The 27,926-nt window shown below is 42.6% G+C and overlaps 1 protein-coding gene across 3 annotated transcripts in view; it reads left to right on the forward strand.

The window, feature by feature from the left end:
• The window catches only part of LOC144693286 (regulator of microtubule dynamics protein 3-like), a 346,210-nt gene that overhangs the window by 65,687 nt on the left and 252,597 nt on the right, over nucleotides 1–27,926 (forward strand). For 2 of the 3 annotated variants that reach the window (XM_078563027.1, XM_078563028.1), the window contains exon 6: nucleotides 16,267–16,327. In XM_078563027.1, coding sequence (XP_078419153.1) covers nucleotides 16,267–16,327 — 61 coding nt within the window. Of the gene's footprint in view, nucleotides 1–14,669; nucleotides 15,080–16,266; nucleotides 16,328–27,926 lie in introns of those variants that run through there. The other variant, XR_013579506.1, reaches the window with a different exon arrangement.

Below are 27,926 nucleotides of genomic sequence, written 5' to 3' on the forward strand. Positions count from 1 at the left end.
AATCTAGGCATTCACAAGATTCCTTTGATGAGTTACTCCTCTTGCGATTGAATGGATTATTTTTTTGAGCTACTGTCTGAATATTTCTCCTCCAGTGGCATTCCTGTTTTACCTCTGTTTTAAAACCAAATGCCCTGGGGCTAATCTTTCAGCATTTATATTGTTATTTTAACATTTCCTTATTTGCTTTTCGTGTAAACGTTTCTTTTCTTAAAGAGAAAAGTGGTGACAAGTTGTATGCAAGCACAATATATGTGTGAAATAGAACATTGCACAGCAACAATGTATAAAGCTTCACTCTCAAGCTTTCCTATGAGATAAATGCACTACAATAGTATAAAACCACAAAGACTTGAAAGGGCTCAATTTCGTTTCTGATTTGTGCCGACCTCAACTTTAACAGCAGCTGGGGAAGCTACAAATAATCTTAGCTAAGCAGTGGCAAAATCAGCCAGAGGTCTCACCTCTCTTTGCTATCCAGTGACCACAACTTCCAGCACTTGAATGAACAAGCCACTGGGAGTTCAGCTCAGGGTCAAATAGGATGTCAAAGTTTTGAAGAGTTTGGTTCAATCTCATGTTGGCCTGGGAAAGGGATGGAGTCAATGGCTATGGAACAGAGTTTTTAGCAGGGGCCGAAGACAATGGTTTCAGCCTTCTGATTGGCCTGGATTTTGTGATCAACAGCACAGCAGCAGCGCTTGCCGCTGATCTAAATTTCTGCATGAATCTATCACAATCCCAGTGGCAAGAATGTTAGCTGCCTTAACTGAAGATTTCCTCCCGGCATGGGCTGCAACGAAGTTAGTGGTGCAGCAAAACTGGCAGGCATTTGTGAACATTTCTTACAGTCACTGCATCATAAAAACTGAAAAGAAATGCTGCTCCAGTAAAAGGGAATTGGAAAATCACATTTTTAATACACTTTTACAAAATAAAAAATGTAAGCATATATTCAAGGATAAATACCTGGTGTACTCCAAAGATAATAGTATGAGAACAGAAAGGAAATCCTTTGCAGGAGATTCATGCCACGCTGTTGCCGGTAAGTTACAGCACAAAAGCACTTTGTGCTGGCAATAGCAGGAAAAGGTTTAAAGGTATATGTCACAAGAAGCCCCTCCCCGGCAAGACCCACCCCATAATAAAAGTGCTCAGTTTACAACACTCAACTGTAGCTTAAATAAAGTTTTGTATGAGTTCAACATTGACACCTTGTTTTTGTATTGTTTGCTTATAGATACCTATCTGCAGAGCCACACTTAATTCAAGCAGAACTTCCTAATATTTTATTGCTGCTCAAATTCAACCCTGATCTACTGTCCTTCAGACAACATTCTTTCACCCTAAAGACAGAAACTGTTTTGTCTATTTTGCTCCCTAGTAAAAGTTGTGACTTTGGCTGAAGTATATGAGGGGATAGGAGATTGGCTTAAATGCATTAAAGGGAAGAAATTAATGTGTTTCCTCTTAAGAAAATGTTTATTATTCGCCATTGACTTGTTCACCATTAAAAATGCTAGCTGGTCCCCTCTTTCAATGTAATTCATAGTTCTGGGAAGATATATTACATCATTATTGCAGCTATGTAAAGTTGAAAAGGGTCACAAGTAACTGTTTTAAAAGCAATTGCAGGGGATTCTCTGGCTATATTTGGGTAAGCAAGTGGCAGGCAAAGATGGTGTGGTGAACCTTGTCAAAGGCTGCAGACATGTCGAAAAGGATGGAGAGACAGTGCACCACAGTCACAGTTATGTAGGATGTCATTTGTGATTTAGAATAAAGCCATTTTAGTGCTGTGGAGGAATTTGGATATGGAATTGTAGAAGAGATGGATATGGCTTTGGGAGTTGACGACACGTTAAAGGAGTTTGAAGAGGAAAGATCATTTTGAGTTGAGGTGGTATTTTAAAAGGATGTGCTTTCTGAGGAGGGAGGTTATGGCAGCAGATTTGAAAGACAGTATCTGAGGAGAGGGTATATATAGTTTCACGTTTCATTCAGGACAGCACCTCTTCCGTCAACATCAATGTCAGCCGACACTATACATTTAAGTCTTAAGGTGGAATCTTCTGACTAAGTGGTGAGGGCAAACATTAGTCTTGAACATGGCCTTCCCAAAATCAAACAAGTTGGGTTTTACTCCTTTGGTGATGGAGGCATACAGTTTGAAGAATGGAGTGAGATTGCGCCTTCTAGGCAATCTGCCAGCTTCTACCAACTATTCATAGTTTGCATAACAGTTATATCAGACAATTCTTATTAAGAATTTTATCTACAACCTGTTAAGACCAAAAATTAAGTTGGCATACCAAGGAGTCTAACAAGGTGGGCATGGCATTAAAGGAGGTTCTCTACAAGCCAGCCTCTGACTTTCTGTCCTACATGAACTTATGCTCAGCCATGGCTCTGTTGCCTGTGTATTAGCTTGCACTGGTCTCATTTACCCCTATGCTTGCTGGCCTACACTGGCTCCTGGATCAGTAATGCCTTAATTTCAAAATCCTCATCTTTGGTTTTAAATACCTCCGTAGCCTCTTCCCTCCTCATCTCTAACTTCCATGAGCCCTGCAAGCCTTTACAATCTCCATGCACCTCCAATTCTGGTCTCTTGCACATCCTCGATTTTAATCAGTCTAACATTGGCAGCAGTGTGTTCAGGTACCTTGTCCCTAAGTTCTGAAATTACATTCCTAAACCCCTCTCCTTCTCCGTCTCTGTCTCCCTCTCCTACTATAGGATGCTCCTTAAACCTTTCGCTTTGACAAGTTTTTGGTCATCTGTCCTTCTATCTCCCTTTTTGGCTTTGTATGAAAAGTTTTTCTATTGATACCACTCTGTTGAGTGCCTTGGAATGTTTTACCACATTTTAAAGGCATTGTATAAAAGCAAGTTGCCATTATTGAAGAGATCAAAAAGTCATTTAAAGTCATAAATAGGAAAGAGATAATTACAAACTAGTCAAACTTAGGATAAAACCTGTCTCTTGCTGGATCCCTTTGTGCATTTCAAAGAAGCTAAGGAAGAGAGATGCGGAGGTACTAGTACCTATAGAAAATTTCAGTAGAAAAGGAAATAGTGCCACAGGACTGATGGAAAGCTTAAGTTCTTTTTATATTCAAAAAAGAAAATAGAACATACCCAGGGAATTATAGACCAGTTAGCTTAATGTCAGTGGTAGGATAATTACTGGAATCTTGCCTCAAAGATGTAAAAGCTAACTAAGAATAAACTGCAAATAAAATTAAGAATAATTGGTATAGGGAAGGTTATGCATTACCAATCTTATTGAATTTATTGAACAAGGAACAGAAAAAGTTGACATGCATAATGTATTAGATGCAATATACATGGACTTTCAAAAGGCCTTTTATGAGCTACTGTTGGGTTCTGATGACACAGAGAAACCCACTGCTATATATTGAAAAACTTTATCCTTATTGCTACTTATTTTTAAAACTGGTATTTTTCTGCTCAACAAAGAAAATTAATATGGCTGCTACAAGTCAACTGATTACTGGGTTGGCCCTCTATCTGATGCTATCTCCAGGAGTTTCAAGGACGAAATAATTTTTGCAGTTTCTGGAATGTCACACCTCGTCATGCCTAGAGAGTCACTAATAGACTTCCATCAGACCTGGGACTGTTCAGATCCATTTCAAAGGAAACTATGGGATTGTCATTTGCATTTGACAAGCCAAACTTGCTCACAGGGTCAGTGGGTCTGCTGAGACAATGGCTTCCCTAATGCCAGATCCTCAACATAGATGGCACCCCTTTCAACAACTGATGACTGAGACATTATCAGTCCTGAAAGTAAAGCCAATTCCAGATGCTGGATAAACATCCCTTTTGAAGTCATTGTGGAGAAGGAGGGTCAAATGAAGCTAGCCTCTGGCCTTTTGGACAGTTTAATATTACACCTCCGGTCTTCACAGCCAGACTGCAGTTTTAACATCCCCTGGACAGAACTCCAGCAGCCAGGCTGGGTGAGCAGCCTCACTCCTCAAAGCCTGCTTGATTCTAAAAGTCTCTGATCAATGCCTGCCAAATGGTCTAAACACAGAAAAGCGCATTGTGCAGCATCATCATTCATTTCGAGGATTTTCATATCGTCTAACCAGCCAGAAACACATTGCAATGGAACCCCACCACAAAGGAAGCACCTTTTGGACTCTGAATTTGGATTCTGGAACTCACATGAACTAATATTTATTTTTCTGTGTTCTTTATACTGTAAAACTCCTTTTCTCTATCCCCCTTTTACGGTGTGAATGTGCGGAGTGGGAAGTGGTGAACATTCCTTTTTTTTGTGTTTTGAATGTGTAAAATAAACTAACCTTCTGAGTTAATCCTAACTCGGGTTTGATGTAGATTATTAGTACAATTGGATCACAAAAATCGAGGGATTGGGAACACATGCCACTGCTTATTCTTTTGAAAAACTAATTCAAAACACATCCTGTTTACGGACAGGTGGTAAGAGGAAATGGGTGTAGTTTGAACTGTCCCTTTCCTGTCCGTAACACTGCACATAGTAGACTCGTGACTAAGGTTGGATCATGTAGAGTCAGAGATAAGTAAGGATTGATAGCAAACATGCTCAATAAAAAATAAAACAGTAAGGGTTAATGCTAGTTACTCTGACTGACGGAAGGTAGGAAACATTCCATTTGGGCTCAAATGCTGGGACCATATTACATAAATAATTTGGACTTGTAAGTCAAGGTTTTTATCCCTGATCCATTATTATCTATCTAATCACAACCAGAGAATAACTTGCAATGACTTCTCTTCCTGCTGCCACACTGTTACATCTGGTGTCCCCAATGATCTACCCCTCCTATTTCTCATCTACATGCTGCCCCTCAATGACATCACCCAAAGGCAAATGAATGCTAATGACGCCAAGCTCTACCTTATCACCTCCACTGTTGCGAAATTATTAGACTGTGTATCCAATATCCAGTACTCGATGAGCAGAAATTTTCTCCAGTTAAATATTGGAAAGACTGTAGCCATTATTTTTGGTCCCTACTCCAAACTCCATTCCCTAGCTGCCGACTCCCATCCCTCTTCTTGGCAACAGTTTGAGATTAAATTAGTCTATTTTGGAACCTTTGTGCTACATTTGATCGTGAGATGAGCTTCCAAGCTCATATTCATGCAATCACTGAGATCACCTATTTCCATCTCCATAATTATTGCCCAACTTTGCCCTTGTCTCAGCTCATCTGCTGCTGAAACCCTTCTTCATGCCTTTATTACCTCTGGACTAGGCTATTCCAATGCACTCCTGTCTGGTCTCCTACATTTTACCCTCTGTAAACTTGAGGTCAACCAAAACTCTGCGCCCATGTCCACCATTGATGGGCTTCAGTCGCTTCAGCCCTAAGCTCTGGAATACCCTCCTGACATCTCTCTGCCTCTGTCCCTCACTTTCTTCCTTTAACGTACTCCTTACAACTTGCCTCTTTGACCAAGGCTTTGGTTGCCTGACCTTTTATCTCATTATGTGGCTCGATGTCATACTTTATTTTATAGTGCTCCTATGAAGAGCCTTAGAATATTTATTATCTTAAATGGTTATGCTGATAGTGTTAGATGAGGAACGATGGGAGGTGGCACAAATGGAGCATAAATGCCAGCATAGACTGACTGGGCCAAATGGATTATTTCTGTGTTGTTTTTCTTACGCAAATCAGCCCTTAATCTCTTACGTTTCAGGGTATATTGGAGTACTGTCACAGATCAGCCATGATCTCTCATAGTGGTATGACAGGCTTGAGGAGCTAAATGGCCTATTCCTATGTTCCTATGCTTATTGCGGATAGGTTACTTAGTCCAGATGGCTTGCATCCCAGTTGCTAAAGGAAGCAGAAGTGGAGATAGTAGAAGGGCTTGCCATAATCTTCCAATCTTCCCTGGTTACGTGGGAGGTTTGGAGAGTGGCAAATTTGACACTCTTATTCAAAAAAGGGTGTAAGGAGATTCCTAATAACTGCAGGCCAATCAGTTTAACATCATTGGTAGGTAAGGTTTTAGAAACAATAATTAGGAGAAAAAAATCATCAGGCACTAGGGAGAGGTTGAGTTAATTAAGGAGAGCCAGCATAGCTTTGTAAAAGGCGAGTCATGCTTGACTAACCTAATTGAATTTTTTGTTAAAGTTTTTTTTTATTCATTCACGGGATGTAGGCTTCGTTGGTTGGGCCAGCATTTATTGCCCATCCCTAGTTGCCCTTGAGAAGGCGGTGGTGAGCTGCCTTCTTGAACTGCTGCAGTCCATGTGGTGTAGGTACACCCACAGTGCTGTTAGGAAGGCAGTTCCAGGATTTTGACCCAGCGACAGTGAAGGAACGGCGATATATTTCCAAGTCAGGATAGTGAGTGAATTGAAGGGGAACTTCCAGGTGGTGGTGTTCCCATTAATCTGCTGCCCTTGTCCTTCTAGGTGGTAATGGTTGTGGGTTTGGTAGGTGCTGTGTAAGGAGTCTTGGTGAATTCCTGATGTGCATCTTGTAGATGGTACACACTGCTGCTACTGTGTGTCAGTGGTGGAGGGAGTGAACATTTGTGGATGTGGTGCCAATCAAGCGCACTGCTTTTTCCTGGACAGTGTCCAACATCTTCAGTGTTGTAGGAGCTGCACTCATCCAGGCAAGTGGGGAGTATTCCATCACATTCTTGACCTGTGCCTTGTAGATGGTGGACAGGCTTTGAGGAGTCAGGAGGTGAGTTACTCATCGCACAATTCCTAGCCTCTGACCTGCTCTTGTAGCCACAGTATTCATATGGCTATTCCAGTTCAGTTTCTGATCAATGGTAACCCCTAGGATGTTGATAGTGAGGGATTCAGTGATGGTAATGCCATTGAACATCAAAGGGTGATGGTCAGATTCTCTCTTGTTGGAGATGGTCATTGCCTGACACTTGTGTGCCACGAATGTTACTTGCTACTTGTCAGCCCAAGCCTGGATATGTCCAGGTCTTGCTGCATTTGGACATGAACTGCTTCAGTATCTGAAGAGTCAAGAATGGTGCTGAAAATTGTGCAATCATCAGTGAACATCCCCACTTATGACCTTATGGTGGCAGAAAGGTCATTGATGAAGCAGCTGAAGGTGGTCGGACCTAGGGCACTACCCTGAGGAACTCCTGCAGTGATGTCCTGGAGCTAAGATGACTGACCTCCAACAACTACAACCATTTTCCTTTGTGCTAGGTATGACTCCAACCAGCAGAGAGTTTCCCCCCTGATTCCCATTGACTCAAGTTTTGCTTGGGCTCCTTGATGTCACACTTGGTCAAATGATGCCTTGATGTCAAGGGCAATCACTCTCACCTCACCTCGGGAGTTCAGCTCTTTAGTCCATATTTGAACCAAGGATGTGATGAGGTCAGGAGCTGAGTCGCTTGGCTGAACCCAAACTGGGCATCAGTGAGCAGGTTATTGCTGAGCAAGTGCCACTTGATAGCACTGTTGATGACCACTTCCATTACTTTACTGATGATCGAGAGTAGACTGATGGGGCAGTAATTGGCTGGGTTGGATTTGTCCTGCTTTTTGTGTACAGGTCATACTTGGACAATTTTTCCACACAGCCAGGTAGATGACAGTGCTGTAGCTGTACTGGAACATCTTGGCTATGGGCGTGGCAAGTCCTGGAGCACAAGTCTTCAGTACTATTTCCGGAATATTGTCAGGGCCCATGGCCTTTGCAGTATCCAGTGCCTTCAGCTGTTTTTGATATCATGTGGAATGAATCGAATTAGCTGAAGACTGGCATCTGTGATGCTGGGGACCTCTGGAGGAGGCCGAGACGGATCTTCCACTCGGCACTTCTGGCTGAAGATTGTTGCAAATGCTTCAGTCTTATCTTGTGAACTGCTGCACTGGGCTCCTCCATCATTGAGGATGGGGATATTTGTGGAGCCTTCCCCTCCAGTGAGTTGTTTAATTGTGCACCACCATTCTCGACTGGATGTGGCAGGACTGCAGAGCTTAGATCTGATCTAGGTTGGTTGGTTGTGGGATCACTTAGCTCTGCTTATGCTGTTTGGCACGCAAGTAGTCCTGTTTTATAGCTTCACCAGGTTGACACCTCATTTTTAGGTATGCCTGGTGCTGCTCCTGGCATGCCCTCCTGCACCCTTCATTGAACCAGGGTTGGATTCCCTGGCTTGATGGTAATGGTAAAGTGGGAGATATGCCAGGCCATGAAGTTACAGATTGTGTTCGAGTACAATTCTGCTGCTGCTGATGGCCCACAACCTCGTGGATGCCCACTCTTGAGTTGCTAGATCTGTTTGAAATCTATTCCATTTAGCATGGTGGTAGTGCCACAAAACACTATTGAGGGTATCCTCGATGTGGAGGTGGGACTTCGTCTCCACAATGACTGTGGGGTGGTCACTTCTATCGATACTGTCATGGACAGATGCATCTGCGGCAGGCAGGTTGGCGAGGATGAGGTCAAGTATGTTTTTCCATCTTGTTGGTTCCCTCACCACCTGCCGCAGACCCAGTCTAGCAGCTATGTCATTTAGGACTCAGCCAGCTTGGTCAGTAGTGGTGCTACCAATCCACTCTTGGTGATGGATGTTGAAGTCCCCCACCCAGAGTACATTCTTTGCCGTGCCACCCTCAGTGCTTCCTCCAAGTGATGTTCAACATGGAGGAGCACTGATTCATCAGCTGAGGGAGGGCGGTAGGCGGTTTCCTTGCCCATGTTTGACTTGATGCCTTGAGACTTCATGGGGTCCGGAGTCGATGTTGAGGACTCCCAGGGCAGCTCCCTCCCGACTGTATCCCACTGTGCTGCCACCTCTGCTGGGTCTGTCCTGCTGGTGGGACAGCACATATCCAGGGATGGTGATGGTGGAGTCTGGGACATTATCTGTAAGGCATGGTTCAGAGGATGACTGTCAGGCTGTTGCTTGACTAGTCTGCGAGACAGCTCTCTTAATTTTGGCACTAGCCCCCAGATGTTAGTAAGGAGGACTTTGCAGGGTTGACAGGGTTGCGATTGCCGTTGTCGTTTCCTGGTTAGATGCCAGGTGATCCGTCCAGTTTCATTCCTTTTTTGTATCTTTGTAGCGCTTTGTTACAACTGAGTGGCTTGCTAAGAGTCAACCACATTGCTGTGGGGCTGGGGTCACATGTAGGCCAGACCGGGTAAGGATGACAGATTTCCCTCCCTAATTAGTGAAACCAGATGAGTTTTTACAACAATCGACAATGGTTTCATGGTCATCTTTGGACTTTTTTATTTAATTCAAATTCCACTATCTGCCATGGCGGGATTTGAACCTGGGTCCCCAGAGCATTACCCTGGGTCTCTGGAATACTAGCCCAGCGACAATACCACTACGCCATCGACTCCCCCAGTAACAGACGGTTGATGAAGAGAAAGCAAATGGGTGTTGTCTATATGAAATTTAAGAACGCCTTTAACAAAGGACCACATAAAAGGCTGTTAGGCTCATGGAATAAGATGGTCAATGTCAGCTTGGATTAAAAATTGTCTTAAGGGCTGAGAACCACAAGTCATGGTAATTGCTTGTTTTTCAATCATGAGGATGGTTGACAGTGGTGTTCCCCAAGGGTCAGTGCTAGGGCCATTACTTTTTTTTGATTATCTATAAATGTCTTGCATGTATGAATACAAAGTAAAATTTCAAAAGGTGCTTATGATTTTAAGCTTGAAGGTGTGTCTGACAGTGAGGATGATACCAATCGACTGCAACAGGACCTAGATAGGCTAGCAGAATGGGTAGATGAGTGGTAGATGGAATTGATACAGATGAGTGTGAGGTGATGCACTTTGGCAGAAGGAATAGGGAGAAGCCATATAGACTAAATGGCATTGTTCTAAAGAATGTATAGGGACAGAGGGAAATGGAGGTTCATGTGTCTAGCTCTTGGAAGATGGCAGGACATATAGAGAGCTAGCAAAGCATTTGGGATCTTGGGCTTCATAAATAGAGATATTGAGTACAAAAGCAGGGAAGTTTTACTGAACCTGTATAAAGCTCTGGGAAGGTCACAACTAAACTACTGTATCCAATTCTGGTCACCATACTTTAGAAGACTGCGAGGGTCCTTGAGAGGATGCAGAGGAGATTGACCAGAATGATTCCAGGGATGAGGGATTTTAGCTACGACGTTAGATTGGAGAAGCTGGGCTAGTTCTCCTTGGAGCAAAGAAGGCTGAGGGGAGATTTGATACCCACTCATAATCTTGTACACTTCCTAGTTAAGGTAGACATAGAAAAGCTGTTCCCATTAGCTGATGTTGCAAGGAATTGGAGATACAGATTTAAGGTTTTGGGCAAGAGATGCATGAGGCTATGAGGAAGAACTTTTTTACACTGCAATTGGTAATGACCTGAAATTTGCTGCTGTCAATGGTGGTAAAAGCAGAGATGATGAACGATTTTAAAAGAAAATTGGATGGGCACTTAATTGAAATAAACTTACAAGACTACGAGGATATAGTGGAGGAATGGGACTCATTGGATTGCTCTACCAAGAGCTGACATAAACTCAGTAGCCAAATGACCGTCTTCTGTGTCATTATGACTGAGTACAAGCAGGTTTTATATAATCTCTTGTAATCTAACTGTTGGAGCCCTGGTAACGTTCTGGTGTATCTGCATTGCACACCTTCCAAGACCAATGCATCCTTTCTAAGGTGTAGTGCCCATAATTATATACAGCACTTCAGATATAGCCTAACAAGAACTTTGTATAGCTATAGCAGAACACCCTCCCCTTTATATTCTAGTGCTCTGTTGATAAAGGCTAGCATCCTGTTAGCCTTTTTGATTTTTTTTTTATACTTGACTGCTTTTTAGTAATCTATTTAATGAACCCCTAAATTTCCTCGGACCTCCAGTATTCCTAGTTTTTGGGAGTTAGCCCAAATTTATAGGTAACACTGAAAATGACAATAATAAAATATAAATGTGAACAAATTTTGCAGACCACACTTGTGAATGGCAAATTCATTTCAATAAAGGTACTTATGAAATGGAGTATACTGTAAGGAGGAATAAGGAGCCCACATATTTTTTGGAAAGCAAGTGTAAATGGGGTAGAGGTTTGAAAGGGATGTATGTATCTAGGGATACATATCACAAATCATTAGAAGTATCAATGCAGGTTAACAAAGTCATAAAAGCTGCAAAGTGCTGGTTTCATTTCTAGAAGAATAGAATTGCAAAACAGATGTGATGTTGCACTTTTGTAGAACCTTGGCTAGACCATGCTTAAGAGTACAGTGCACAGTAAAATTATGAAGGGTTTGATTGGAAAGATGCGGAGAACATATATTAATTAAACAAAAACAAAAATAGCTGGAAAAACTCAGCAGGTCTGACAGCATCTGTGGAGAAAAAGACAGAGTTAACATTTTGAGCCCATATGACTCTTCATCAAAACTGAAGAGAAATAGAAATGAGGTGAAATATAAGCTGTTTAAGGGGGGGTGGGACAGGTGGAGCTGGATAGAGGGTCAGTGATAGGTGGAGGCAAAGGAGAGATTGTCAAAGATGTCATAGTCAAAAGGACAAAGGGGTGTTGACGGTGGTGATATTAGCTAAAGAATGTGCTAATGGCGACATGAAGAGTAGAAAGCAGGATGAGCAAGTGACAGATGGCCCTAGTGGGGGTGGGGTGGGGGGAAGGGATCAAAATAGGCTAAAAGGTGGAGCTAAAACAATGGATGGAAATACATTTTAAAATAATAGAAATAAGTGGGAAAAGAAAAATATGTTTAAAAAATATAATAATTATAAGAAAAAAGGGGATCGGAAAGTGGGTGGGGATGGAGGAGAGAGTTCATGATCTGAAGTTGTTGAACTCAATGTTAAGCCTGGAAGGCTGTAAAGTGCCTAATCGGAAGATGAGGTGCTGTTCCTCCAGTTTGCGTTGAGCTTCACTGGAACATTGCAGCAGGCCAAGGACAGGCATGAGAGCAGGGTGGTGTGTTGAAATGGAAAGCGAGAGGGAGGTCTGGGTCATGCTTGTGGACAGACTGAAGGTGTTCCGCAAAGCGGTCACCCAGTCTGCATTTGGTCTCTCCAATGTAGAGGAGACCAGACTGGGAGCAGCGAATGCAGTAGACTAAATTGAGGGAAGTGCAAGTGAAGTGCTGCTGCACTTGAAAGGAGTGTTTGGGCCCTTGGAGGGTGAGGAGGGGGGAAGTAAAGGGGTAGGTGCTGCACCTTCTGCTGTTGCATGGGAAGGTGCCATGGGAGGGAGTTGATGTGTAGGGGGGGAGAGAGAGAGCAGAACACGCATGTGTGCGAGAGAGAGCAGAGCGCACGTAAGAGTGAGAACGGTGTGCGCGTGCGTGAGATAGAGCAGTGTGCGTGCGAGAGAGAGAGAGAGCAGTGTGCGTGCGAGAGAGCAGAGTGCGCGCGAGAGAGAGCGGAGTGGGCGCTCGCGCAACGCAGAAGGGCGGAGGGTGCGCTTGTGGGGGGAGAGCGCGCTCGCGGAGGGGAGGGGCGACAGGCGTGAGCTCGCAGAGGGCGGAGAGGGGCGCGGTCGCAGGGGAGAGAGGAGCGCGTGTGAGAGAGCGGACGCGCAAGAGATCAGAGAGCGCGCGAAAGAGAGGCGAGGAGCACACGCGTGAGGGGGAGAGGTGTGTGTGTGTGAGAGAGAGGAGTGTGTGAGTGCGCGAGAGAGTGGGGAGCGTGCATGTGAGAGAGAGAGCAACATGTAAGTGTGTGAGAGAGGGAGCAAAAGGTGCACGTGAGAGAGAGAGCAGAACACGCATGCGCGTGAGAGAGAGCAGAGCGCACGTGAGAGAGCATTGAGCGCGAACCCCGCGAAAGAGAGCAGAGTGTGTGCACGCACGAGAGAGAGCACAGAGCGTGCGAGAGAGAGGAGCATGTGTGTACGTGTGAGAGAGAGAGGAGCGTGTGTGTACGTGTGAGAGAGGAGCATGTGTGTACATGTGAGAGAGAGGGAGCGTACATGTGTGAGAGAGAGAGGAGTGTATATGTGTGAGAGAGAGGGGAGCATACATGTGTGAGAAAGAGAGAGGAGCATACATATGTGAGAGAGAGAGCGAGAGAGAGGAGCGTACATGTGTGAGAGAGAGAGGAGCGTACATGTGTGAGAGAGAGAGGAGCGTACATGTGTGAGAGAGAGAGGAGCGTACATGTGTGAGAGAGAGAGGAGCGTACATGTGTGAGAGAGAGAGAGGAGCGTAGATGTGTGAGAGAGAGAGAGGAGCGTACATGTGTGAGAGAGAGAGAGGAGCGTACGTGTGTGAGAGAGAGAGAGGAGCGTACGTGTGTGAGAGAGAGAGAGGAGCGTACATGTGTGAGAGAGAGAGAGGAGCGTACATGTGTGAGAGAGGGAGAGGAGCGTACATGTGTGAGAGAGAGAGAGGAGCGTACATGTGTGAGAGAGAGAGAGGAGCGTACATGTGTGAGAGAGAGAGAGGAGCGTACATGTGTGAGAGAGAGAGGAGCGTAGATGTGTGAGAGAGAGAGAGGAGCGTACACGTGTGAGAGAGAGAGGAGCGTACACGTGTGAGAGAGAGAGAGGAGCGTAGATGTGTGAGAGAGAGAGAGGAGCGTACATGTGTGAGAGAGAGAGAGGAGCGTACATGTGTGAGAGAGAGGAGCGTACATGTGTGAGAGAGAGGAGCGTACATGTGTGAGAGAGAGAGGAGCGTACATGTGTGAGAGAGAGAGGAGCGTACATGTGTGAGAGAGAGAGAGGAGCGTACATGTGTGAGAGAGAGAGAGAGAGAAGCGTACATGTGTGAGAGAGAGAGAGAGGAGCGTACATGTGTGAGAGAGAGAGAGAGGAGCGTACATGTGTGAGAGAGAGAGAGAGGAGCGTACATGTGTGAGAGAGAGAGAGAGGAGCGTACATGTGTGAGAGAGAGAGAGAGGAGCGTACATGTGTGAGAGAGAGAGAGAGGAGCGTACATGTGTGAGAGAGAGAGAGGAGCGTACATGTGTGAGAGAGAGAGAGGAGCGTACATGTGTGAGAGAGAGAGAGGAGCGTACATGTGTGAGAGAGAGAGAGGAGCGTACATGTGTGAGAGAGAGAGAGGAGCGTACATGTGTGAGAGAGAGAGAGGAGCGTACATGTGTGAGAGAGAGAGAGGAGCGTACATGTGTGAGAGAGAGAGAGGAGCGTACATGTGTGAGAGAGAGAGAGGAGCGTACATGTGTGAGAGAGAGGGAGTGGAGTGCGCATGCGCAAGAGAGAGAGCAGTGTGCGTGTCTGGGAGTAAGCCAGGCACACACGCATACACACCCGCATACACCCTCTCTCTCTCTCTCTCTCACTCTAATTGTCAGCTTTATTTATTACTCGTTATTTAAAATCATCTTATTCCTTTGATTTTGCTTGTTTTGTTCAACAAGTTGTTTCTTTTCATTCCGCAACTTTTTTTTAAATACATATTTATTGTTGTGCCAAACCTTATCTTTCTTAAATTTGCTTATCAGCCGGTCAAGTGAAAAAAAGAATTGAAATGCAGTCCCCCAACGCAAAAAGGTTGACAAGCCTGTTTTATTAGTTTATTACTATACTCAGCAAATTGAATTTGGTTCATTTGCACTATTGCCTGTGTAGGAGAACAAAACTTTACCTACTCTTTGTTTTCACCAAATGCTGCATTTTTCCTTGCTCCTAGAAAGCCCACGCTACTTGCCTTCCATTGACACTCACCTTATGGACCACTGGCATTGCATACCCACCACCTCCACTGGGAAGGAGATCTTGTTCAAGGAGGATGCAGATATCGACCGTGAGAACCTTAGTTTCCTGAAGCAGGAGTGCTCAAGACATGTCAGGGGATCTTCTGCCTCTGGGTTCAGAAATTCAGTGCCTTACATTTGGATCTTTGTGTCTAGCCTCTCTGTCCTGTGGAGAGGCCTGAGGCAGAGGAAAAAGCAACTGGTACTGCTGCCAGTGTTATTCGTGCTGGTGCTGTTGGCAGTGGTGCTGCTTCTCCTCTTGCCCTTCATCAGAAGTGCTAGGTACAGTTAGATTTGCTGCTCCCATGCCATGGTGAAGGCTGGTAGCAGAGAAGTGCAGCTGAAGGTGAGTGAAGTGCTAGACAGGTGAGATACCTTCCAAGAAGTTGTCAATTACCTGTCAATAAGTGATAGCATTCTGAGAGAAGAAGTGCTTTAAATAGCAGCCTGTCACCTGGCCATGGTTGGAGGTCTTCATTTTTACTGATCATGGACTTCCCAGCTTGTCAGTTTCGCTGAAGAAGCTCTTCCGCTGTGCAATTGCATCGGTGACGGAAAATCCAGAATTGAGGGTTAAAACAGTTCATAATTGGCTTTTTAAGTACCTTGATTACTTACATAATATATCCAATGGGCTTTCCCACCTGCCTACAATCCTGCCCCAGTGAAATCCAGAAAATGGCAGGATGACTCAACGTCACTTTTAGGGGATTTAACTCTCTGCACACAAGTCCACCTTGCCTTAGCTGGGACATCCTCCCCCCGCCCCCCACTCATGTCACAATTGGCTTGCCTTCAACTTTTTATTATTTCCTTGCGGGTAGATACAAAAAGATGTGATTGCCATCAAATTTTATAATAACAAAAACAGAATTACCTGGAAAAACTCAGCAGGTCTGGCAGCATCGGTGGAGAAGAAATAATTTTATAATAACCCTGTATCACAACTGTAACTGGGGCAGACAGAGATTATAGAAAATTTGCCACACAGAAGGAGGCCATTTGCCCCATCATGTCCATATTCATACATTTTTATTTTAATGAATGTTTCAAAGCTTGACAATCTCTATAAGAAGTAATTCTAAACTCTCAATTTTTAAAAATATTAAACAAGGAGGAGAACTGCTTTTAATAAATTTTGATTTGAGGGAAACACCACTAAATAGCAGTGTTTTTACTTTTTGGAGCAGGGAGAACCTTGGTTGATTAATTAAAACTAATAGTTTTTTTAAGCAACGTAGATGTCGTCCAACACTAGGTTGTTTTGGAGCTCAGTATAAGCTTCATCTTTACCTTACCGTTTTGCTCAGTCTTACCTCATCAGTGATTTAGCAGCAGTGAGATCAAAAACAAAGGAAATCTTTATTAATGTAGTAATAACAATTTGTTCTTTTTGTCATATGACAGTTTTGTGTGTGCTCCACTGTTGGAGGCAGCCATACTCTGTGGGATTAAATTAGTTTGGGAATGGTGAGTCGGCTGGTGTGCTGTCACTCTTCTAATAAATGTCTGCGGTCTTGTTTTTTCTCACAGGGAAAGAGGAGGCGGAAGCTGGCCTTCAGCAAGATGATTCAAATGCAGAGTGCCACAAGTGGTATGTACTAATCTCTCCGCACTGGGGAGAAAGAATATTCAATGGCATGTTCAACACTCATGAATCAATCTCTAATAAGTGGTTCTGTGCCAACTTAGGACACAGCTGCATAACTTGCAGATTTTTTAAAAGACACAGCATAATCAATCCATTTAGCCAAATTCCAGATTCCAACACAGTTCTTGGGTGTAGTGTTTGTCTTTTATGGCCGTGAAGTGGGTGAAAACAGTTGGTTTTTCCATCAGTGGGTTAGAGTACATGATTCGTTTATTGCAAGGGTTTTGTTGAATACAATTACTAATCTTCTGGATAATTTAAATAGTTGTTTCACCAAGCATGAGTGTTGTGCGTTTTTGAAAAATTGATTTACTGTAGGATGAGAAGACATTAGTGACGTACTTTTTTCGCTCTTACCCCTCATTCTCACTCCATTTATTTAAAATACCTTAGGTATTTCAGGTTGAATATAAGGAGAAATACATCTTTGAATTGCTTTGCCACAGCTTTGTGAAAAGCTGACATTTGGGGCTAACAGCTGGAAAGAGGTGTTCAGCTGAACCAGTTACAGATCAAGCCATGGGCCGCTCTCTATCCTTTTCATCTCTTAGAAACCAATACTGAATTGTAAGCATTTTAAAAAAAGAAATAGCACTGAGAATACCTGGGGTGTTTATTGTACATTGTGATTGTTTGCAACAATACCAATATCTAACAATTATCTGGTCTATTGTACAAGATTTAATCATCCAGAACTGAGAGCCCAGCCAGCTCTGAATACTTATAATTGCAACATTTTATATGTTTCATATCAGTCCAGTCTCCTGTTATGTAAGTGTATGTATATCATTAAAAGTAGTGCTAGTTTCAACTGTTCACTTCAAACGTTTAATCTTGAATGTAGCTGAACATTGTTATCTATGACTGTTTCTTTAATGGGGAGAAACGGGTTACCAGATCAGGCATTATACCTTATCATACTTACCATTGATTCAAATTTCTATATTTCTTGATATGTTCGTATCATATTTTTTTGTGGTTCTTTCCTAATTTTGGAATTTAGTTAGTTTTAAATCTCATTTGGTGTGAATTCAAATAAAGAAAATGGGTTGTGGCAGGGAACATCTGACTTCACACATGCCAATTGGATTGATTTGTTTGTTCATGTTCTATATTAAAATAAAAAGTATATGATCTTATCAAAGTCCAAGTTTATTTAAAAATTAAAAATTATTTGGCAGAGTTAGTGCACACTCTATTGTGTATTCATTTCCCATCAATCCCCAAGTCTGTTGTTTGCTATTCCTGACCATTTTTGTTGGCAAGTGCAGTGTTTTCCCCTCTGTGACTTTGACTCTGTGTGGTTATTTCCAGAATTAAGATTCAGATCTACAGTGTGTGGCCAAATTTTGTTCTGAGCAAAGAGGGTCAATTCTTGAGCAAAAAAGAAGCAGCAAAATATGCTGAGCCTCATGCAATTTACAAAAAACACATCTAATACTTCTTGGACCAGTACTTCTGATACTGGGTATTGTACAATATTAGCTTCTTTTTGCTAATCTATTCAGGCATTTTTCAGCTGTATATAGGTCAGCTCTCACTATTTTTCATCATTCTCTGGCTTTTCAGAAAGCCTCTTTAATGATTACATACAACATGCTAAAGAATTAAATTTTCATTGTGTCACAGCCAATTGAAGCTAGATAAACAAGTTGCAAGACCAAAAAAGGCTAAATTTACATTAATGATTTGCCTATTAACTGCCCTGTTATGGAAGTCAGGCATTTTATCTGTTGAATTTTATATCCTGACCCTCACTTGTTCAACCCTATTAAGGCACCTTATCTTACACTTTCCACTTTTAACCATTTTTTAATGCACTCATGTGACGATATTGCCCATTTCTAATTACCCTTGAGAAGGTGGTGGGGAATTACTTTCTTAAATGGCTGCAGCCTGTGTGGTGAAGGTATATCCTTGGGAGTTCCAGGATTTTGATCCAGCGCGGAATGTCAATATTGTCCCAAGACAGGATGGTGTGTGGCTTGCAGATGGTTGTGTTCCCCTGCACCTGCTGCCGTTATCATGCTGTTGTGCTTCTTGAGTGTTGTAGGCGATGGACTCATCCAGCCAAGTGGAGGATATTCCAACTCACTCCTAACTTGTGCATTGTAGGTGGTGGAAGTCTTTTAGAAATTGGTAGATGAATCACTCATTACAGCATACCCAGATCCTGGCTGGTTCAATTGAGTTCTGGTCAATGGTAGCCTCCAGGATATTGATTATGTGGGGATTCCACAATGGTCATGCCATTGAATGTAAGGGAGGTGGTTAGATTCTCTTGTTGGAGATGGTCATTGCCTGGCACTTGTGTGGCATGGAAGTTACAACTTATCTGCCCAAGCCTTGATGTTATCCAGGTCTTGCTGCTTGCCGGCATGGACTACTTCATTATCTGGAAAATTGCGAATGGAGCTGAACACTGTCATCATCATGAATATTCTACTTTTAAGTTCATGCTGAAGGGAAGGTCAATGATGGAGCAGCTGAAGATAGTTGTGCCCTGAACAAAAGCAACCACAACCATCTTCCTTTGTGACACCAGCCAGTAGAGAATATTCCCTCTGTTTCCTGTTGACTTCAATTTATTAGGGCTCCTTGGTGCCACATTCAGTTAAATGCTTGATGTCACTCGCCTCACCTCTTTTAGGAAATCAGCTCTTTTGCCCATTTTGGACCAACAGTGTAATGAGTTCTGCAGCACTGAGCATCAGTGAGCAAGTGAGTGCTGTTTAATAGCACTGTTGCTGACACCTTCCATCATTTTGTAGATGATTGAGAGCAGGCTGGTGTGATGGTAATTTGCCAGATTGGATTTGGCCTACTTGATGGACAGAATATTCCTCAGCAATTTTCCACTTTAAGTAGATGCCAGTGTTGTAGCCATATTGGAACAGCTTGGCTAGAGGCGCAGCTAGTTCTTGAGCACAGTTCCTCAGTACTACGTACTATAGCCAGGATGTTGTCAGGGCCCAAGTCCTTTGCCATATCACTTGGATTGAGACATATTGGCTGAACACTGGCATCTATCCACCTCGGAAGGAGTCAAAGATGGGTCATCCACTCGACACTTCTGGCTGAGGGTGGTTGCAAGTTCTTCAGCCTTGTTTTTTTTCATTGACCTGCTAGGCTTTGCCATCATTTAGACTGGGGATGTTCATGGAGCCTCCTTTTCCAATTACTGTAGATTGTGGTATACAAGTCACACAACGTATAAGACAACCCAATTTTCTTGGCACCAAAATACATGTTTGGGTCTATACTTGGCATATAGGTCGACCGCCCGCCCCCATTTTTGAGTCAATAAAAGCGTGGTTAAGGCTATACTCGCGTAAGGAGTCGGCCTCAATTTTTCCACTCAGAAATACATATTTAGGGTTAAACTCACCTTATAATTCAGTGCATGGGATCAAGCAGGCAATATGGATTGTGTTGCCATGAAGATGCGCAGAGGTTTAAGACGTGCCCACACAAAGCAGACTGCAAATGGCGACTGACGAATAGAAATGGATTCACCTGCAAAAAGTATGAAGTACAAAGCCAGTTTCAAGCTACAAGTTGTAACATTTGCTAACTCGTCAAATAACTGCTGCCGCAAGGGAATCCGGCGTTACTGAAAAATTGACGGGAGAATGGAAGAAGAAGAAATCTGCCCTGAAGAAGATGCCCAAGACCAAATGCACTATGAGAGCAGGGACCAACAATTGGCCTGATCTTGAGAAGCATGTATTTGAATGGGTCCTCAAGGATCAGGAGAATGGTTTCATCATCACCAGAAATGTAGTGCATATATATGCTCATTAGTGGGCTAAATCAAACCCTGAGTCCAGAAAAGATTTCAGAGCAGCCGCTAGTTGGTGTAGCCACTTAATGGAACAAAAGCCTGGTGTTGCGGTAGAAGACTGAGATTGATTAGAGACTACCAAAAGTCCTCAATGCCAAAATGACCAATTTCCAGCAATTCTTCATCAAAAAATGAGAGTACCTATTATGTCACATCGGCAACATGAATGAAGCGCCCTTGAATCTCAATATGCCCAGCAACCAAACTGGAGTGGAAAGGTTCAAAAACAATTCTAGTAAAAACCACAGGACCTGAGAAGATGAGACTCACAGTGGTGCTAGCCTGCATGGCTGAGGATACAAAATTCCCCTTCTCTGAAGAGGAATCATTGGACTCATAACGTTAACTCTGTTTCTCTCTCCACAGATGCTGCCAGACCTGAGTTTTACCAGCATTTTCTGTTTTTATGGAATAAAATTAAAGCCTATGGTAATTTTCAAACATAAAACCATGCTGAAAATCAAGCTGTATATAGTGGTTTTTGTGCATTAATATAACAACGGTTGGATGAATCAGGATGGTGTAAAGTTGTGGGTCAATAATGTGTGGAACAGGCGTCCCAGTGGCCTACGCAAAGCACGCAGCTTATTAGTGTGGGACATGTTCAGATCCCATATAACCAATAAGATCAAAAGGTGCCTACGAAGAAATAACACCCAAATTGCGGTTACACCAGGGAGTCTAACATCCGTAATTCAACCTTTGGATATGTGCCTCAATGAACCATTCAAGGATCATGTTCATGCCAAATGGAATAGATGGTGTTTGACAGAGAAAAAACCTTCATAAAGTTTGGAAATATGCGTGATGCCCTGCTGGATGTTTTGTGTGGTTTCACCATCAAATTGTGTGATGCTATTAATGCACAAACTATCATCAAATAAATTCAATGAATGGAGAGGAAGATGATGTGATGTGGAGGGATGATTATGAAAACTAAAGCAGCACATCTCATCCAGAGTGTGATCCTTGCAATGATGTCGTAGATAAAGTGGCTCAGGATGTATTTGATGAGCTCTTTGCGTCAGATGCTGAAGATGATGAATTTGACAGTTTTAAAAATGTTATGATTGTGGTTCAAACTATCCTCGTGAAATTATTTAATTAAATAAAGCATGACACAGTGAACCGGTGGTTCACATTTTATACTTGGCATAGAAGTCAATTTCCATTTTTGAAAGAATTTTGTGAAGCTCCAAAGATGGACTTATGCACCAAGATCTACAGTACAATGGTTACTTAATTATCCACCATCAATCATAACTGGATGTAGCAGGACTCAGAGGTTTGACCTGACCTCTAGGTTCTGGGAATCACTCAGACCTATAGTCTGCTGCATCTGCTGTTTAGCATGAATGTTGTAGCTTTACTAGGTTGGCACCTCATTTGCAGATAAAACTGGTGTTTTGAGGGAAGTTTTTCTTTTCTTTTTTATTAATTTATGTGAGATGTGGGTGTCGCTGGCTAGGTTGGCATTTATTGCCCATACCTAATTGCCCTAGAGACGGTGGTGGTCAGCTGCCTTCTTGAACCACTCCAGTCCATGTGGTGTAGGTACACCCACAGTGTGTCAGGGAGGAAGTTCCAGGATTTTGACCCAATGACAGTGAAGGAACAGTGATATATTTCCAAGTCAGGATGGTGAGTGGCTTGGAGGTGAAGTTCCAGGTGGTGGTTCCCATGTGTCTGCTGCCCTTGTCCTTCTAAATAGTAGTGATTGTGAGTTTGGAAGGTGCTGTCTGAGGAGGCTTGGCGAGTTCCAGCAGTGTATCTTGTAGAAGGAAACCACTGCTGGAACTCTGTGCATTGGTGGTGGAGGGAGTGAATGTTTGTGTATGGGGTCCATGTGGTTACAGATTGTTGTGGAATACAGTTCTGCTGCTGCTAATGGCCCATGGCAACTCATGGATGCCCAGTTTTGAGTAGCCAAACCTATTCCATTTCACATGATAGTTGCACAGAACACAATGGAGATGTCCTCAGTGAAGACAAGACGTCATCTCCACAAGAACTATGAAGTAGTCACTTCTACCAATACTATCATGGATGGATGCAGCTGCAACAGGTAGATTGATGAGGTCAGTAGGTCTTTCCCTCAAGTTGGTTCTCATATCAACTGGTACCAGCTTGCTAGCTATATCCTGCAGCTCAGCCAGTGGTGGTATCACTGATCCTTCTTGATGATGGACGTTGAAGCCCCCTACCCAGAGTGCAGTCTGTGTTCTTGCTGCCCTCACTGTCTCTTCCACGTGGTGTTTAACATGGAAGAATCCTGATGCTTCAGTTGGTTGCCCTAGGATAAGAGACTGACTGAATTGGGTCTAAATTCTCTGCAGTTTAGAAGAATAAGAGGTGATCTCATTGAAACAAGATTCTGAAGGGATAAAAGCAGAGAGTGATGGGCATGCCCAGTAGGTCTGGTAGCATCTGTGAAGAGAGAAACAACATAAACATTTTGTTTTGAATATGACTGCTTTTTCTGAAGGCACATGACAGAGGAGACACTGAATTGTTTCCCCTGGCTGGGAAGTCTAGAACATAGGGGCACATTCTCCGGCTAAGGGGTCGGCTATTTAGGACTGAGATGAGGAGAAATTTCTTCACTCAAACGTTTGTGAATTTTTGGAATTCTTTACCCCAGAGGGTTGTGGATTCTCCATCATTGAGGCTTATACAGATTTTTGGTTTCTCAGGGAATCCAAAGATATGAGGAGCAGGCAGGAAGGCGGAGTTGATGCAGAAGATCAGCCATGATCATATTGAATGGCAGAGCAGACTTGGCAGGCCATAGGGTCTACTTCTGCTCCTATTTTCTATGTGGTTTTCCTTTGATGGAGGGTAGTTGGTAGTAATCAGCAGGATATTTCCTTGCCCATATTTGACCTGGTGCCATGCGAGTTCATGAGGTTTAGAGTCAGTATTGAGGATTTCTAGAGCCGTTTGACTGTATACCACTGTTCCCCTCTCTGGATCTGTGCTACCGATGGGAAAGGACTTACATGGGGATGGTAAAGAAGTCTGGTCCATTGGCTGAAAGTTATGATTCTGTGAGTTATGTCAAGCTGTTGCTGGACAAGTCTGTAGGACTGCTCTCCCAATTTTGACACAAATCCCCAGATGTGAGTGAGGTGACATTTGCAGGGTCAACTGGGCAAGGCTTTGTACTTGAATCCAATGCCTCGGTCGAAACCGAATCGTCCTTCTAACTTTATTATTATACTTCTTTCTAGTGGTTTGATACAACTTAGTGGCTTGCTGGCCCATTTCAGAGAACATGACATGATGGGTTGAATGACCTCCTTCTGTGCCATAGATTTTCTGTTTCTCACCAGATTGCAGTGGGTCTGAAATCATAAATAGGTTAGACTGGTTGTGGACTGCAGGTTTCCTCCCCTAAAGGATATTATTGAACCAGTGGGTTCAAAATATTAACCTATCTTAAGTATGTTCAAATACTAATTGACTGACTGTGCACTTCTATCATTTTGAATTTATATTTCAGATTTCTAATGTTTAGAGCTTTTTATTTATACTAATTATATCTTTTCAGTTGTACTTGATTTCTGCCACTAGGTGCCACCAATGCACTATGTATATATATATTGGCATCACCTGGTGTTAGGAATTGCTCACTACACCTGCTCAGTGCAATATCTCTGCCAGTGAACTGAAATTTTCCATTAGCTTTGTGGCCTGAACTTCAGGATCAGTAGAATTTTCAACCCCTGTCAATTCCAGATTTGAGAAAAAAGGTAATAATAATTTCCTTTCATATAAGAGATTATAATGTTTCTTTCAGTCCGGAGTTTCATTGCAAAGTCACTTGTTTGAGCTTGCATCAATTGTGCTTAGTGGTAGTGTATTTTTGTTTGGGACTACAACAGATTGTTTAGTGAGCAGTTCACTTGTTTTCTTAAATAGTAAAAACAAGCACCCTGGGGGGAATTCACTTGTCTTCAAGCATAGCTACCGTCTTCATGCAATAATCGATCTTGTCCAGGTTGTTAGGTTGAAGGTGAGATTGAAAGGAAGAGAGAACTCCCCTGCTCTTCTGTGAAATAATGCCTTGTGATCTTTTATGTCCACCTGAGAGGACAGGTGGAATCCCATTTTAAAGTCCCAACTGCACAGCATTCTCCCAGTATTTCAGTGGAGTGTTTGCTGAGATTTGTGCAGATGTATCTTGTGGGACTTGAATCCATCATCCTCTGACACTTCATATGTATTGGCATAGTTTAGTTCTAGTTTACAAGATGCTGTATGTGCAACTTTCCTGTAATCTTATGCAAATTATTTCCTGTTACTAATATTGAAATTGCATCACTAAAAGACATTAAAGCTCTCTTGTGTCATACTTGAACAATCTAGGTAGCAAACAAGAGAAGTTAAAAATATGTCTTATAAAATAAAACGAATGAGTGATTTTACATCTGAGATTAAAAGCTGGGGTTTGGACAGCCTGTCTAGTTTCTAGTAGGTGTGGGCACTAAACTGAAGAAGTCCCTTGGGGAGGCTCAGAGACAGATGGAAGAAAAATCACAGCAGTTTAGATAGCGCTGTTCTGAGGCTGGGCATAGCAGAGGGAGCTTTACTGATCTATCTGGCCTGAAAGTGCCTGATATTCATATTGGATTCAGAAATTCCTCAGAACTGGTCCAGCATTAGAATGCATTGAGAAACAGACTCTATTGATGCAAATAAAGTTCATTAAATTTCATAGGCATTGTAACTTACTTCACATCACACCTGCATAAAAAATGACTCTGGCCAGATCAGGAAGTATCTGTGAAGCCAACTTTAGCTTCCTTCTTCAGTTTGACTGCACAACGCAGTCTTGCTAAATAATTCCGTATTTATGTACCGAACATGCAATATCCCAATTATATATGTGAAATCAAACTGCGTACAACATCAATCCCATGTATGATAGTACTTTACCTGGGGGAGTCTGCTGTTTATTTGAAATGGAACTTTCAGGGCAGAGAATGATATGTTAAATGCATATCTTAATAAAGACATGGGTAGAAATATGTAACAATGCACTATCCTATTATAGAGCATGATAACTGAATTATTGCACCTTCTGAACTGCCAACTGCATGTTCTCCTAATGTTTTCTAGAAACGAGGCATGTTATTTCCCTGTACCGTTTAATCAAAGTTTATTTCAAAGTCCCTTGTAGGCACAGATAGCCCCTCTGATGTAACAGAAGAGCCTAGAATTAATGCTTACGTCTGTACTGAATTAATTGATGTTGGTTGCAGTGGGAGTGGCATTGAAAATCATCAAATGGTAAAGGGGAAACTGTTGGGGTCTTGATACTCATTGCCATCTATCTGTTTGAGGTGATTTGCATAGACGAAAGGTTCCCAAACTGATGAGTGCGACAGGCATGTGGTGGAAGCATGGGTATGGTTATTAGAGGCACAAGGACACATGAATTTTGTGCCTCAAAGCTCAAATTTATTAGTGCATATTGCCAAGTCATACGCCATATCAGCAACTCCTAGCTCCCACTTCTGTATAGCTGATGTGTATGAGACATTTGGTGTTCAATAATTTTGAATGGATAGAGCGATTTGAAGCATAAAATTGTGGATGTTGATCCTGGAGGAGGAACAAATACAGCCAGGTGAAAGATAAAAAGAAACACAACCATTTCTACTTGGACTGAGGATTCATCTTTACTGGGTCTGATGAAAGTGGTGTTTTTAAGAAAGAGGGGAGCACGCATGAGACATCAATTTCTAAAGGGGAGCACTGCAAAAGAGGTTTAGGATCTACTGGTGGACATTGAGTGCATATAGGTCAGGGCTGTGCTGGAATAGCTGCCAGCATCAAATAAACTGCCTGCACGTAGTGTTCACAATGAAGAAATGTTGGCTAAATAAGGGCACTGGATGTTTTCTGCCTTGAAACTGTAGCATACCCAAGCATGACACACTGTCATCAGAACAGGAGGGTTAAAGGGAGACAATTGGAGCTATGGAAAAAAATATTAGTATTGCTTCTTGTCATTACTTGGGTGTAATCTATAGTTACTGGAGTCCCTTTAATACTGCAATTTATTTGAAGCTTAATGAATTCTGCTATCTAATGTTGCATCTCTATTGGGCTTGCTTTTCACTTCAGTTTGTTATTGTGAAAATGTTAAGTTTAGTTATGTTAATGAGATTTAGTAGTGAAGATAATTACAGACAAAAATGTGTTTCAATCATGCCTGTGGAGGAAATATTACCATCAGGATAATGCTGACACTGGTTATAAAAATACAGTGAGTCCTCGTTTTCAGTCACCCCACTTAACATTGTTTTGTTTTAAAGTCGTTTATATTTTAAAGCCTGATTTTCCAATTTTCATTTCTACGTCGCTTGTGTACGTCATCGGCGTTGGAGTTGCATGTCAGCGTCAGAATTGTGCATCGGCATTGCAGTTGCGCATCAGCATCAGAGTTGCGTGTTGACATTGGTGTTGTGCAACAGCATCACTGTTACGAGTTGAAGTTACGCATCGTCATCGCAGATCAGCACACAGTGTATGAATAGAAATCTTAATGACATGAATCTGTGAAAATTCAGGCAAAGAGTACTGGAAACCCATTTGAAGGTGATTGAAGGGCTTGGGTAGCCATCTGAGACACAGGATTAAATGTTTTCTTCAAAGGGTGAAAAATGCCCAGGAAGAAAATCATTAGGGAAACTAAACACAGTGTGCAGAGATACACGGAGATGTGAAAATATAATGCAGCATTTCATTATTGAAAGGTTACCAGGTTACCGAAAGATTTTTCAAAAATGCATTTAGCTGTAAAACTGGAAGAGCTGCAGAGGGCAGAAGAAAGCACCTAGGGGGCCAAGGTTTCTGAACTTTACTGAGGAAGATATGGCAGAGACTTTATGTGGAGTTTAGGGAAAGGGTCAGAGAACCAGGCTTAGGCGCCTCTCTTCAGCTTCTAATCACAGAATCATAGAATAATCAAATTGTACAGCACAAGAAGGAAGCCATTCAGCCTATCATGCCTGCATTGGCCCTTTGAAATAGCTATCTAACAACATGTAATCCCACACTCATGCTCTTATCCCATAGACCTGCAATGTTTTTCCTTCAATTTTTACAGTATTTACTTTATATTTAGTGACTTATTGTATTTTCCAAGTCATTTCAGCTAGGAATTCACAGTGATGCACACGTATGGTATGGTATAGTATTTCAACTTGTACATAGGTTTTTCTGGGCAAGAAATGTCCGAAGGAACCTAACTCCAGTTTTAATATTGATTCCTATTGGGAACCCACGATTCATTTAAAGTCGCAATTTTCAGGAACACAATTACAATTTAAAGCGAGGACTTACTGTATGTAGCTTTTCTGTCTGGTGTTCAGTTTAAAAAGGAACGGAGCCTCATTCCTTTCAGCACAGTCTACAAATAGTCATTTGGTAGTACAGAACTTGAGCATTGCTGAAAAAAGAGACATGCCTAAGCTTTTCATCTTGCACTCATCAGGGCACTTCACAAGAATACCAAATTAGGGGACAACAACAATTTATGCTATATGAGAAGAGAGTGCTGATTGGTTGGCAAGTGGCGTTACCATGGAGAATGCACCAGTGATGGTGACTGACAGGTAACTGCCAAGCATTGTTTGAAATTTGACCATGATTGGTCAAGGCATTGCCCTGAGGAATGAGTCAGCAAAT

The sequence above is a fragment of the Cetorhinus maximus genome, chromosome 18 (assembly GCF_964194155.1).
Source record: "Cetorhinus maximus chromosome 18, sCetMax3.hap1.1, whole genome shotgun sequence".
In the NCBI taxonomy this organism is placed as follows: Eukaryota; Metazoa; Chordata; class Chondrichthyes; order Lamniformes; family Cetorhinidae; genus Cetorhinus; species Cetorhinus maximus.